Here is a 15,510-nt window from a genome sequence, read left to right as displayed (position 1 = left end):
TATGTAAGTAATGTAATTTATGTAAATATCTTATTCTGAATTAATTTACTACAGGTAGATAGATAACTTCTAAAGGTGATTGATCGAGCTTTAGATATCACAATAAACAATTTAAACCGCAAGGCCGCGGTCGGGGCCGTTGGTATATTCTTTAAGTGCTCCGTTTTGTTTATTTCAATGGGGCCTATTTGGCATAAATTAGTCTGAACGGCAAAAGTTTCTGCTGCATTTTTAACTTCAATAAAAAGGTTTTCTGGTTTAGTTGTCTTCTTAGGTTCTGATGACAGGACCCACCCGGAAATGACTAAAGGAATTTTAGGCGCTACGATAATTCTTTTAGCATTTTTAAAATAATTGATTTTCTATCGAAAGGCACGAAGTCTGTTCTTTTCTTGTGAAAGTTAACGAAAAATATACATATAATTTTTTTTATACTTTGGTTATATCATAAACCGTCATTCTAAGAGATAGAATATCTAACTGGCATTGATTAGCAAGGTAGTCAATTGGCGAAATTAATGTATAAAGTGTGCTTGTAAATGTGGTTATTTCCTGTGGCTCCGTCCGGGCGCAGTAAAGGCTTGTAATTACAAATTACAAGTTATCGGAGGTTGATGCACCGCGCTGCCGCTGCCTGCGCCCGCGCCCCGCTCCAATGCACCGCGCACATTTGACGGAGACAGGTTCAACAAACTGACGCGCAGAAGCCGCAGTGACGACCTCTCTTTTACACCATTACGCGTAATGATGTTTTGGATTATTTCATAAACAAATTATTGTCGGCTTTGTATACGCGGCGTTAATCAGTTTTAGAAATACAACTGTCTTAAATAATCCTCGCCATAAAGCCGTATCCGGTATTGGACCCGTAATCGATATGGTCGGACGGTTGGCGTGGTAGTCATGTTTATTGAAGATATCTTAGATAACAGCGCGCTATTGCGTCGCAGGTGCAATCCGTGCTGTGTATTTTTAGCTCTCTATTTATACCTGACCGGCTCGAGTCGTCGAGCGACCGAGTCGACTCCAGCGAGGCGTCCCAATCACTCACATGATGCCCATGCTCTGCACTTCCCTGACAAGTGGACCGGCGAATGACTCCTAAGCTTAATCGCACCTCTACTCTAGATTGCCTTGCTCATTTATTTGAGGAGCTTGTCTGACGTCGTTGTTTGCTAGTTATGAAAATAAGAAATAAAAATGCTTTTACGTTTGCAAAAACTAGGGTCTAGTCTAGTGGCTGTGACAGTTTAATCACTTAAACAAGAAAATATAATAATACATATGTAGTAAAGTACCTGATTGATTATGGCTCGCTCGCTTCAAAAGAGAAACCGGAGTATAATAAGATACAGTCGAGATTCTTTAATGTAATTATGCAATTACTGGCCAAGCTAACTTCCCTTATCGCCAGGCTTGTGGAAATCCCTACAAAAATAAGCTGATTCCTGGAACTTGCTTCGGGTATAATTTTATGTTGGAGTATTTTAACAGGACTACACGGCTCGGGTTGAATATATACGATCTTCTTAAATAACAACATATCGTTTAATATTTTTTTTGAGATATTTCAGAACCCCTAAGAGTTACTAAGGTGCCTTTGTGACCCAAAGAAATTGTTTTCATTCGAAACCAGATCAGATCACACTGTTTTTCTCGATCTTGCACCTAGAATAATAGCCGAAATAGCAGATTTGTTATATTTTTAGGGTTAAGCTGCACTTCTATGGCTTCCATAGTCCTTCATTTATTCGAATCCCGCCATAAACGAGCTAAACGACGTTCGGCGGCTGATGACTCCGCGGGATGCCTTAGGATACACACATCCTTCACCGAACACCTTACTCTTGGCACATACGCAGCTCGCTTTCTTGGTACCTACAACTGGTTGAGCCACAGGTGCCTTGTTTATATTCCTATGTATCAAGTTATCTATCGTATTTTGAGACAGGAAAATAATACCATAGGATACCACGATAATGTTAATGTCGCGCATGCTGTTATCGTTCGAAAGCTAAGCTACGATGTTTCAGTTTTTGCTTTTCATACTTATTAGAAATATAAGCTTATCTCAAATGAATGTGAATCTCTGAAACCGAGTATAAACAGATTCCTTTTAAATTGAAGGGACAGTCGTTTTTATTACGCAAGACTAATTTCATTGAATCGCACGTAAAGTCTGTTCGTAAAGAGAAGCGTCGTAGAATGTATGGGGCCCTATATTTTCTGTGACTCTTCTGTTGACACAGACCCCAGGCGGGTAAGAACGGTCGCTTGAAATAGCTTATCGCGTCGGTGCGTCCTTTTCGCACTTTTTCTAAGTGCGATTAGGACGCATCGACGTGATAGGCTTTGTCACACTAGTGTGCTTAAATCCGCTGGTACAGGTCAATTCATAGGAATTGGCACGAATGGAACGAATGAGTAAATGAAAATGTCTAAGTGTGCGACAGATTAACCAAGAAAATAATGGCTGTTGACAGTTACGACTACATACCTATACAGGTGTCACTCACACAATAAAAGTTTCGTTCATTCCATTCGTGCCAGCTTTCGTGAATCAACCTATAATATTATAATTGACATATATGATATTTGTTCCACCAGGGAGCAATGCGTCCGGGCGCTCCGCGTGGCTGGATTGTGCGCTGGGCGTGTCACTGCTGATGTTCGGCGCGATGCTGGAGCGCTGCTGCGCGCTGCTGCCGGAACCGGAACAATCGCAGCACCACGCCGACGCTCTGCTCCTGTTGCCGGCTATCAAGGTCAGTACCCATTTACCGGAAGTAAGACAAGTTGGCAGTTTTTTAATAGTCAGTAGAAAACCTTTACAAACATCAACTTTTGCCTCTTTAACATTGCAACATCGTTTATAATTTATGAAATGAACACCAAAACACAGTTTTTATTGAAATTTAATGCTTGACAACTGTCATGAAATTGAGTGTTTAATAACGTACAGCAAACGGCCATAAAGAATGCACGTCGGGTTTTCGTCTTAATATAGCGTTATCTCTTTCTTGCTTATGTGATGTTAATTGTCTCTTTCCAAAGACCGATGTGCATTCTTTATGGCCGTGTACTGTACGCTTTTTGGGTACACTTTTGTGATACGTCCCGGTGACGTTACAATGCCGGAAAGAACGCGTATGTGTATGAACCCGAACAGTAGCTCCAGATTATGTTTCTCATGTAACTGATTTAAGATGCTACATTTCATGAACATAGTCTTCAGGCCGCCGCCTGGACTCTTTTTCGTTGCTGATCGCGTACTCATCAAGTGCCCCAGGTCACATATGAAACGTAACATTTTAAAGACACAGACAACCCTAATTTTGTCGTTTAGTTTAATTACTCCTCGTAATTTCAAAGCTGCACTTAGACTTCACCTTTTACCTGTGTAAATTTATTTGTAAGTAGGCTAATGCCACTTAACGATGCCCTACCACTTACCGTTACGGGTTACGCACGCTCTTAGGCCCGACAGCTATATTCAGCTAGCTCATTTAATGGCTTACCGAAACTAATGTTATTTGATAATTAACAAATTAATTAAGTGTGTGGGTAATTGGCAGAGCTTAGTTCTGAGTTAAATTTTAGTTATTTTTTATACAAGGGGGCAAAGTTGTATTTTAACGCCGAGTGTCGAATTGAAAAACGAGCAAGTGAAAGGATTCTAAAGTTGAACCATGAGCGAAGCGAGTGGTTCGAGAATAGAATCCTGAACTTGCGAGTTTTTTAACACACGAGAAGTAAAATACATTTGCACCCGAGTGTAACACAAAACTTTTCCCCTCACTGTAGCGAGGAAACTACAACCCAAAAAATGCGTTTATCACTGCTTCCAGTAGTTCCACAGGTGGTGAATCATCTTTATTACTAGATTCACCGACTTTTATCAATTTTAAAGCAGTTAATTTGACTTTATTCAAGGTCAAATCACTTTACCCACTAGTGGATAAATGCGTTTTTACCCGCTGGTATTAAAGGACAAAACACGTGTTTCCGAGCTAGTGAGGGGAAAAAACATTTGCACGTGCAGGTTTTTTAAAGGGGACAGCATCCAACAAACAAAAAAAATAACAACGTAACAGTTACGGGGTAAAAATGAGTTGTACATAATGGCTGTATTATAATAATCTTATGGTTAGTGAACTAATAGGTAATGAAATGGGTAGGCAATCAATAAATGCCTTTTTACAAACTACATTCCGACCTAGCCATTAAGCAGCTCGAAACAAACGTATTTTCAAACGGCGTTTTTATTTTGTTTTGCAATATTTATCCTCCCCATTGGCGCCCAGAACGGCGCCTATGCTAATTTTAGAGTGAAACATTTTTTCGTTTTTTCACTACATGTCGCGGCTCCCGACCATTTAATTTTATTTGTTTCTTTTGTCTAGGTGTGGTCGGATTGGATGCTATGCCACAGTAGCGTTTGGAATCCACCGCCGTCCTTCGACAATTTCGAAATAGGGTAAGTTGCTTCCAACGCGTATGTGGTGTTCACTAAAGGTTAAGGTCACCTTCATTTATTAATTTAAAGTTTTTTAGTAAAATAGTTATTTGTTTTACAAGGGGGCAAAGTAGTTGTTTAACCGCACGTGCCAATATTGATACCCGAGCAAGCGAAAGATTTCAATATTGAACCGCGAGCGTAGCGAGTGGTTCAAAACGTGGAATCTTGAGCGTTGCGAGGGTATCAAGGTAGAGGCACGAAGGTTAAACAAACTTTGCCACCGAGTGAAACACAAAATTTTTCACCACACCAACACGAACAAAATACTGACTATAAAACATCAAAATAAATGAAATCCATCAATTTATTCAATATTTATGATTCAAAATCATCATTTATAGGTAAAATTAGCAGCCAGATTAAGACTTCGAGTTAAAATTTGTATGAAATTACTTTGCCCCCTTGTGGATAAAATGAAATTTCGCTATCTGTTTTCGAATAGCAAAGAAAGCCTTTATCAGTTGGTGTGGTGAAAAAGTGTTTTTCTACTCCCGAACTGTTATTCGTCATTTACAGGGTCGTGCATAGATCTTTAAAACCCTACATAAAAGTCTATTCCCCAAAGTCAGCGTCCGCCGGCTTTCCGCGCATGCGCGCTGTTTTGAAAAAACTGAAAACGCATTGTTTGGCTCTGTAACCATGGCAACGCATTGTTATAACGATACTGCGCGCGTGCGTGGGAAGGCTTTGGGCAGCTGTGCTGACAGTGCAAACCTTTGCGTCAAAATACAGGAAACAGTGTGAATTTCACGAAAGTTATTCAAGAAAACTATTAAAAACGAAGTGAATGGTCGTAGAAAAAGTATTGTATGCAACGGTGTTTAACCGAGTCAAAAAATACTCGTGGCGTCTTAATACCCACGCCACTCGTCTTTTTTGACCTCCTTTAAACGCCTGTTGCATAAAATACTATTATAGCTACCTATTAAAGGGACTAATATGTAATAAAATAACGAATAAATTAAGCATTACTAACGTAAGAGATTACCACTTCAAATAATCATTTATCATTTTAAATCCATAATTATGTTTATTAAAATATATAAAATTTAATTGAATAACTTTTAATATATGATTATTATTATGCATACTTGTACTTAATTAACTTCGTAACAGAATTTATGACCTAGTCTAGGTACATATAAATATCTACTAAACCTGTTTGAAAGTATACGCTAGTTTCCTATATTTAAAATAAAATATTTTATGCACTGCACGAAATAAAGCTCCACAAAATTTGAAGAAATATATGGACGGTAGTTATATTTCAACAAAATTTCTATTTAATAAGTCAAAGAGAAAGATAAAAAGTAAATGAATTGACCGTGACGTCACTCCTCAGTATTTCATAGTAATTCCATACTAGCAAATCGTTTTGACAGTTCTTAAAAAGAAGCTGATTTTACTAGTAGGAAACTAGCCTATTGTGCCTTCATTTAATATGCATTTTGTTATAGAACCGACAGCAGTCCCTGGGACTGGCTCGCGAAACTCATGAACATCCTCGAAGACCTCGATGACAAGACGATAGAATTGGAAAGCGAATCGAAGGAAGGTAAATCAGTTATATGACATGAGCTCGGTTCAGGCTCCTCATATTTGTAGGCATTTCTTAGCCAAATAAGGCCAAAGGGGTAATTTAATATAAACACCATCCACCTTTTCCTGCCTGGTTTTAAAGCTAGAACGATGACATTTTTAACACAGATTTTTTAACGATCTGTGTCCGATAATTTTGCTATTATTTATCTGAAGGCGCTAGAGCTCTCAATCCGGAAGAGAGGGCCACTTTTGATTTCTTAGAGCGTGCAAACTATGGTTCGGCAAACGCAGTTATGTATGTTGTTAAATTAACCACTTTTTTGATGACTGAAAATGCATCAGTTAAGACTCAATTGAAACCACGTAACTGTACTTTCATATTAAAACGCTTATATGAGACGGGTAGAATATGCTATTAACAATTATTATACTATCGTAAAGGCAGTCAACTATATCGCCTCTTTAAAACTTACATTTATTTATGTGACGCTTTTATAGTCCAATCTAGTCTATTTAATCGAACGATGAAACAAAAGGAGTGAACTGAATTCTTTATAAATTACAGATAGTTACGACGAGTATTGTTTTATAGTTTGATGGTTAATAAAAAGTGCGAAGATGGCAATAAGTCGTATCACCTGTCTGCCTTTTCCCTTACCTTCGTAGGGATCATCATGACTTTTATAAAAATAATCTTATTAATTTCATGGAGAACAAATTAGGTAACGTTATGCGCAAGCAATTTAAATGGTCGTAAAAATAAATGGCCCACAATTGCCTACTCTTATGCATTTATCACAGATATTTGTTTCTGAATGATTATGGATATTTTCTTTATTTAAAAGTATGTATATTCCATATGAATTTATCGCACACCCACAGGAGCTTTTTTTGAGATTACTGTGTCACTAGCACGATGTCGCTTAAGCGAAACGACACTAACAAGTAAGCAACAATATGGTACCTTGTATGTCACGTCGTTAACATTTGTTTATTAATAATTTTACACCAGGTTACGTGTCAGTGCGGTTAGCCGAAGACTCTTCGCTGGCTGGCTTCACGCCGCTCATGTACATGGAGCCTGCCGCGGCGTGGGCGCGCGCCGACCCGCCCGCCAAGCATCACGCCGCCGAGCATGCGCTGCGCACGAGGAAACTGCTGTTCTTTGGCACTGAGTGAGTAGATCCCGATGTGTAGTGTGTACAATGTTGACTCATCCCCAGCATGCCGTTATGTGCAAGGATCCGCCCGCCTAGCATGAGGCCGCGGAGCACGAGCTGCGCTCGAGGAAATTGCTGTTCTTCGGCACTGAGTGAGTAGATCCCGAAGTGTAGTGTGTGTTGACTCATCCCCAGCATGCTGCTATGTGCAAGGATCCACCCGCCAAGCACGCGGTGCGCACGAGGAAACTGCTGTTCATAGGCAATGAGTAGTGTGGCAACTCTCACGTCAAAATGCCAATAAGTGGCGATCTGGCCGCGCGCTGGCCCTTCTACTAAGCACCACATCGTTCGCGCTAAGAAACTGTTGTTCTTTGGCACAGAGCGAGTAGATTTGTACGTGTTATCGGGATGTACATATTAATTGCCAGCGTGGCGGCGGTAAGAGCGCGTTATGCACTAAGAAACTGCTGTTTTCTTTATCACAAAGTATAGTACGAGGGCGGTTTGACATGTAACTTGTTTCGGGTACTAAAAGATGGCGTTCGTGGTAACTTTCTTTTTATTGATAAAGTTTGATAACTAACTGTATTTAATCTGTGGCATCAAAGTAATTGTCGGCGGGAATTTTAGTTTTGACAGCTGTTAGAAAAAAGTTATCAAGTTAAATCGGTATAATGGAGAAAATTGGAGTTCGTGGTGTGATTCAATTCTTTTTTTTGGAAGGGAAAACGGCGAAGGAAGTTCATGAAAGGATTTCTCCTACGTTGGGCAACTCTTGTCCTTCGTACGAGACCGTTCGACTCTGGGTAAATGAGTTCAAGCGTGGCAGGACAAGCATTGAAGATGCACCCCGACCAGGTGCTCCGAAAACGGCGGTTTTACCAGAAATCGTAGATAAAGTCCACGATCTAGTTTTAGCTGATTGACGATTGAAAATACGTGAGTTAGCTGAAGTCTCAAGCGTCTCGACGGAGCGGGTACATTTTATTTTTCATAATGAATTACACAAGAAAAAGCTTTGTGCAAGGTCGGTGCCGCGGCTTCTCACTCCAGAACAAAAGCGTATCCGCATGCAAACATCTGCTGCAAACTTGCAGGTGTTTAATAAAAATCCCGTGGAGTTTATTCGACATTTTGTGACAATGGATGAAACCTGGATTCATCACTATATTCCAGAGACAAAACAACAGTCGAGATAATGGATTAGCCATGGTGAGTCGGCTCCAGAGAAGGCGAAGTGCGTCCCATCAGCTGGAAAAGTGATGGCGTCAGTGTTTTGGGATGCAAAAGGGATTATTTTAATCGACTATCTTGAAAAGGGAAAAACTATCACTGGGGCATATTATGCGTCCCTTTTGGACCAATTAAAGGCAGCGATAGCTAAAAAAACGTCCAGGGTTGGCAAAAAAAAAATCATGTTTCACCATGACAATGCTCCGGTCCACTCATGTCGTCTCGTTGAACAAAAATTGGCGGAATTACGGTTTGAAATGCTTCCGCACCCTGCTTATTCGCCAGACTTAGCTCCTTCGGACTATTATCTATTCCCAAAACTCAAAAGTTTTCTGTCAGGCCAAAAATTTCAGTCTAATGAAGAGGTGATACTAGAAGTAAACGCATGTTTTGAAGACCTGGAAGAAACCCATTTCCGTGAAGGCATCGAGAAGTTGCAGAAGCGTTGGGATAAGTGCGTTGAACTTCGGAGAGATGACGTAGAAAAATAAAATATATATAACACTTATATTCTTTTTTTATCATATCAAACCAAGTTACTTATCAAACCACCCTCGTATAGAGGTGACGTAACTGGTTGTACAGGGCGTGTTGAGGGCTCACCGTTTACACACATCATATGAACGGTGGTGTAGTGTAGGCATCTGCCGTTGTTGCCAGGAATCTGCTTTAGTAGCAGATTCCTGGCAACAACGGCAGAATTAATAAGCTATCTATCGGCGAAGACTTGCTGAGAAGATAGTTTCACAGTAGCTAAGTTGTATCACCTGTTATAGAAGAATTATATCACTTTTTTATTATTAGTGAAATAATTGTTATTATAATAAGTGCAATTACAAAACAGTATGTTTGGTTTTAGATACCTAGTAGGCGTAGACCCGCCGGTGCTACGCCTGGAGTACCCGACGAGCGGCGCGCCGCGCTACGTGAGCGCCGTGCAGCACGTGCAGCACCACACCCCGCTGCGGCACTTGGTGAGTCATACCATACCTGATGGGTGTTCACTATACTCGAAAGGGGTTGTGCCATATTTTATTAAGGGTGCTTTCAAGAAAAATGGCAAATTAATTTCAAATTGATAGTTTTAGTCGGTGAAAAACTACACTTTCCGTTATCTAATAGATATATTTCATTCAAATTTCAATTAGAGCATCTTATTGTCTTGATTCTTATCAGACTAGATTTTTGAAAACTAACTCACTAAATTAATTATGATTTTTTCTCTGATGCACGTTTAGGAAAACCCGCGTATAGCGCTGAATTAGTCGATCTTATTTATAAAATTTGGACAATTTTGAATACTGAAACTGGTAAATTTATAAAACGTATATCCTGTACTACAATCTTCTCAGACTACATTTTTATTCTATGGTTTTGAAAAAGAGTAAACGAGTCTAATACGAATTCAATTTTTCTCAGAAATTACCTAAAATTAAGTGACAATTTCTTTGAAAATCTACATCACATCGAAGTTATTTTCGCACTAAAATTAATCTGCAACGTTTACTAAAATTGCTCTTATGCCTTAGTGATTATAAATTTCTATTATATATTTTTGGCATTTTTTGAAAACGAGCCTTCACCGTCACAATTACTACCACTTCTGGACATTTTCTCATATTTTGTTAGACCAAGTAGAAAAAGTCCTATACAGTAGAACCCGGTTAAAACGATCACGTTTAATACGATTTCCCGCATATTACGCCATTTTACGCAGGTCCCTGCAATTTGAGACTTGTTTTCAGACATTTTTTCACGGTTAATACGACTCGCGTCCCCGCTTAATACATCATCTAAAACCACCCACCTTGCATTACTTTACAACTTTATTTATGCGGGTGTCAAAAATCGAAACTAATTGTACCGTACTAATTACGCGATTTTGGCGACACCGCTAGCGGCTAGTGTTATAGTTCGTACCTACCTACATACACTTCGCTCATTATCATCTTTGGTTCAGTGATGTCAAAAATAAGAAGCAAAGCATTATCGCTCCAAGAAAAAGTAACCATAAATATTGAAAGTTTACGATGAAACATATTTTTTTCACGTTTAATACGATTTCCCGTATAATACGCTTTTTTGGCTGAGTCCCCTCAGAATCGTTTTAAGCGGGTTCTACTGTAATATGTTATATACACGGTGTTTCCGGTATCACTCAAAACCTCAGACACCCCAACTGATTTTTATTTTTTTAAACTCATCTAGAGTATTCATCTTTTAATCTGATCGTTACTTTTTTTTTAATTGAATTTTTAATTTTCTGTTCAGCTCTACTTGACTTTTAGCTCTACACTCAATAAAGTAATTGCTAACTACCATCATAAACCATAACACTATTTATTTGTGTACGTTACTGCAACGACATAAGGTTTACCAATAGACAGCTAAGATGTCACTGTAAAACACTTTAAAGCTTTGTCACAGTAAACTTCAAATTGGACAGGTAATCGCAGTAAGCAAATATCTCAATATTCAAAATGACAAGGTTGTAATTAGGTACGAGTTCAATTTGTTATGACTTATGATAAACATTAAAATTAAACTGACAAACAACGTCAAACTAGTAGCGGAAAAAATAATAGTCCAAGTAACCGGCCAGTATTAATACCCCTAAATACTGAAAAAAGGTAAACAACCTCTTAGCAATGCGATATACACAATGTTGTATTACGAGTACAATAGAAGGGGCACGTAAAAAAATATTAATAATACTAATTTAAATAAAAATATTACCCCCATCAAGATATAGCTCAATCGATTCTACTCTCGATTCTGAACAAATTGTTTTCAGGTTTTTAGTGTTAAGTGAAACACGGTGTATTTGTAAACTACTTGCAAAACCCTTTAATTTGATACCATACACGGTATGATTAAGCGCTCGGTTGCGATTTCACTATTTTTTACATGAAAGCCCTCTTAAGGGATTGCACGGTTCAACCCTGAACGGTACGGTAGTAATATTATTTATCCTGTACCGCTGCATTTGCACTGCCCCTAATATTTCAGCTTGGTTGTATCCTTGAGAATGCGTTCTAGCATTAGTCCGCCATTTTTACTTTCGCGTTATGCCAATAATGTTGAAATTAATTTCACTAATAGGTATACGAAATTCATAATCCACTGCTAAGTTAGGTATAGGTTGATTCACGAAAGCTGGCACGAATGGAATGAACGAAACTTTTATTGTGTGAGTGACACCTGTATAGGTATGCAGTCGTAACTGTCAACAGCCATTATTTTCTTGGTTAATCTGTCGCACACTTAGACATTTTCATTTACTCATTCGTTCCATTCGTGCCAATTCCTGTGAATTGACCTGTAAGGTGTGGATGCTGTCACGTAATGACGTCACGTCAAATATGTTACTGGATACTGTTTTCTTTTAAATCCTGGCGTCCACTAAGGCGGAATCGAGCTGCGTCAAATACAGATCTCATACATTTGAATGCGATTCTCCACGTCGCCAGTGGACGCAGCCTCATAAGAGTCATAAGAAATGCAGAAAGCTAATTAAAGAGGCTCGACTCGGCGAGCCTAGTAAACGCCAGGCTAATGGATCAAATGCGCAGTTTTTAGCCGCCGTTATATCAAGAAATGGATAGTTTAATATTATCAAGTATTGATGTCCATATCAGTATATTAAGTCAAAAATTATCTTTCTTGTATTAACTAAGTTTATTAAAACACAATAAAAACACTTAAATTAAAATCTTACAAATAAATAAAACTAAATTATAACGAAATAACTATTTAGAAACAAGCTTATATAATAAATAATACTAATGAAATAATTAGAAAATAATAAAAATAGAACCCAATTATAAAAAGAAAAAACCATCTATCAAATCCGCCTGCGGCATGGTGCCCATTATGCTGGCGGCATTTCCTCGCTGTATCGCCAGGGCAATACGTTGCGAGAAATACGCGCTAGCTCTGGGGTCTCCAGTAGTGTCGATAAGCCGTGCCGACGGAGCTCCAACTAAGGCTCTTATTAAGTCAAAATAAATGCCCCTGGCCTAGAGTGTTTCGTAAACTGCTATAAAGAAATGAATAAAACACTAATAGAAAATAATAAAAGTAAGTTTTCACACCAAAGATGTATCGTTTTTAAACGTATGCAATTTTAAATGGTAGTTTCGTTTAATTTTAAATGCCTCACAGTAATTTTGTGATCGTAAAGGCGAAATAGGAATAGTTATTAATCCATTATTAAGAGTTAGTATTCCCGCTTACTCCGTTAGTCCATTTAACGATAATGCCGTTAGGTGGTATAAGGATTTAATTGAACATCCTGTTCTCAATGCGAGTTGCTGATATAAACTACCGAAGTAATAATTTGGGTAATTTTATGTAATGTTATTAAATAGGTACTCATCGAGACAAGAATTCGCATTTTTTTTTTGTATTATTTGCACATTTATTCGAGATGTCGACTCCCGCTGAATACATATATGAATACTCAGTGTTTGAATTTTAGCAGCAGCTTTGTACCAACAACAACAAACTTTATTGGACTTTATTTCGTTGCAATATGGTTTAAGAATAATAGGTAACTATGTTGACGTTGGTACATACATTGTAAAACATACATAGGCTAATGTTTGTGCGTCATGTTTAACCAACTGTCTCAAGAACTATCCTCAAACATTATTGCAAAGCAAATCCACCTGCGACTTGTATTTTTAAATACCAGTTCGCGAAATACACACCTAACAATTCCTGGACTTAATGATACGGCGATCTGGTTTGTTAATGTAACTGTGCTTAATTTTACGACCACATTTAATCAAAATCGCAGCAATAAAGTCCAATTTAATCGTTAGTGTTAATTGCAGGAACAACGTGAAACATGTTCGCAATTTTAGGGTTATACATAATATCAAAATGAGGGCTTGTAGCGTTAGCGATTGGCCACTTGGTTACGGCGCCAGGGCCTGTAACAGACGCCCTTACAATACAATTTAGCGAACGCTTTAACGGTGACAGTTTGGTGCGACCGACCCTAACAGAGACACGGTAGGGTAGTGGAGTTTTATAATATGGGTTTTATCTGACATTCTTTAGTTTTATAAATTTTGCTCTTTCATATCATCATCATCATCATCATACTTATAAAGAATATAGCAACCCACTACTGCCTGATGGCCCTAAACCCACTTTTCTGTTTTAATTTTTTTTGTAAAGTACAGCGGTGCAAATACGACTGGGGGTAATTTTCAACTGATTGAATTTTTTCCATGTTTTACACTATTAACTTGAGATATGACCTGTAGATACTTACTCTATTTTAATAATGCTAAAGATTTAAAACATGGAAAAAAGAGTGATTGAAATTAGCCCGCCAGTCGTAATTGCCCCGCTGTACCTTACCTTTTTATGGCAGCACACAGATACTAATTATAAGTTAGTTAAAAAAAACTTGTACGATATCTAAAAATACACAAGTTTGCGATAAAAATATAGTTGTGTAGGCTGCGCCACTTAATTGACAGGATGTTGTCTTGAATATTTAGTGCATGATTCATTGTATCACAATGTGGTAAATTGTGAGATGTTTTTCTCCTGTCATCTAGTTGGGCAGCTGATGTCAATGACTGGTTTCCTAACTGCTTTATTCAATTCATTTATTTAAAGGACCAACTGAGTTCATTGTTGTTAGTACCCAATTACATAATAATAAACAACTTAAATATATGGTTAGTATTCTACAAATCTAAATTATCTAACAATGTCATTACAAAATTAGTTTATTAATTATCAATTTAAACAAACTAATATCTGGGCGACCGCTCGGTTCTATTTTAATATATCACGTCTTTAGATAAAAAAAAACTCTTATAAATACAAAAACAAAAAAAAAGACAAAAAACAAAAACTTAATTTCTGGCCGGGATTCGAAACCCTGACACCTACGATCTATCTACGTACATTAGACCGACCTCGTACGACTGAGCTAAGCGGAATCGATGCGCGCGCGGCGAAATTAACGACCATATTTTACGTTTACTAACGCGAAAGAAAAACTCATGAAAACTCGAAATTTCGCGTTTTCCGGGATCTAAGGCTACGCTAGATCGATTTTTCACCCCCGAAAACCCCCCACATAACAAACTTCAGCGAAATCGTTAGAGCGGTTTCCGAGATCGTCGGTATATATAAATAAATAAATATACAAGAATTGCTCGTTTAAAAGTATAAATATCTGGGCGACCGAACTTCGCTCAGTTCTATTTTAATATATCACGTCTTTAGATAAAAAAAAACTTATAAATACAAAAACAAAAAAAAGACAAAAAACAAAAACTTAATTTCTGGCCGGGATTCGAAACCCTGACACCTACGATCTATCTACGTACATTAGACCGACCTCGTACGACTGAGCTAAGCGGAATCGATGCGCGCGCGGCGAAATTAACGACCATATTTTACTGAAACTCATGAAAACTCGAAAATTCGCGTTTTCCGGGATCTAAGGCTACGCTAGATCGATTTTTTACCCCCGAAAACCCCCACATAACAAATTTCAGCGAAATCGTTAGAGCGGTTTCCGAGATCGTCGGTATATATAAATAAATAAATATACAAGAATTGCTCGTTTAAAAGTATAAGATAATTAATTAAATCGAATGCCTACACGGTGTAACATGAGGAACCTGAAAAATTTTAAACACGCATTTTTGAGGCCAAGAAGAAAAAAATAAAATACGAGTTTAAGTAAATTTCGGCAAAAACTTTATTTTTGAATTTATTTTCACTTACATAATAAAATAAATGTCGGCACTAAAACTGAACTTTGAGTTTTCTTTTCTTAACCTATAAATAATGATAGATTATGCCCCATAATGGCATCACTATTATCATTCAGAAATAATAAATAAAGAGTTTTTTTAAATGATATTAACTCTTAACTAGGCGAAATCTAGAAAAATGTATATGACATTTTAGTCTTGAAATGTGATTAGGTGGCTATTAGATTTATTCAGTTTCCTCATGTTACACCTTGTACGCCTTACCTAAAAATTACTTTTATTGAAAATAAATATGGGTTAG

At 37.8% G+C, this 15,510-nt stretch overlaps 1 protein-coding gene across 1 annotated transcript in view; it reads left to right on the top strand.

Annotated features, from left to right (window-relative positions):
* Nucleotides 1-15,510, top strand: part of LOC125227930 (telomerase-binding protein EST1A) — a 59,065-nt gene that overhangs the window by 31,362 nt on the left and 12,193 nt on the right. The window contains exons 15-19 of the mRNA XM_048132337.1: nucleotides 2,608-2,765; nucleotides 4,404-4,477; nucleotides 5,977-6,074; nucleotides 7,074-7,236; nucleotides 9,317-9,431. Coding sequence (XP_047988294.1) covers nucleotides 2,608-2,765; nucleotides 4,404-4,477; nucleotides 5,977-6,074; nucleotides 7,074-7,236; nucleotides 9,317-9,431 — 608 coding nt within the window. The remainder of the gene's footprint in view (nucleotides 1-2,607; nucleotides 2,766-4,403; nucleotides 4,478-5,976; nucleotides 6,075-7,073; nucleotides 7,237-9,316; nucleotides 9,432-15,510) is intronic.

Source organism: Leguminivora glycinivorella, chromosome 7, assembly GCF_023078275.1.
Source record: "Leguminivora glycinivorella isolate SPB_JAAS2020 chromosome 7, LegGlyc_1.1, whole genome shotgun sequence".
Lineage (NCBI taxonomy): Eukaryota > Metazoa > Arthropoda > Insecta > Lepidoptera > Tortricidae > Leguminivora > Leguminivora glycinivorella.
The sequence above is the reverse complement of the archived record's forward strand: the minus strand, read 5'-3'. Positions and strand labels throughout refer to the sequence as shown.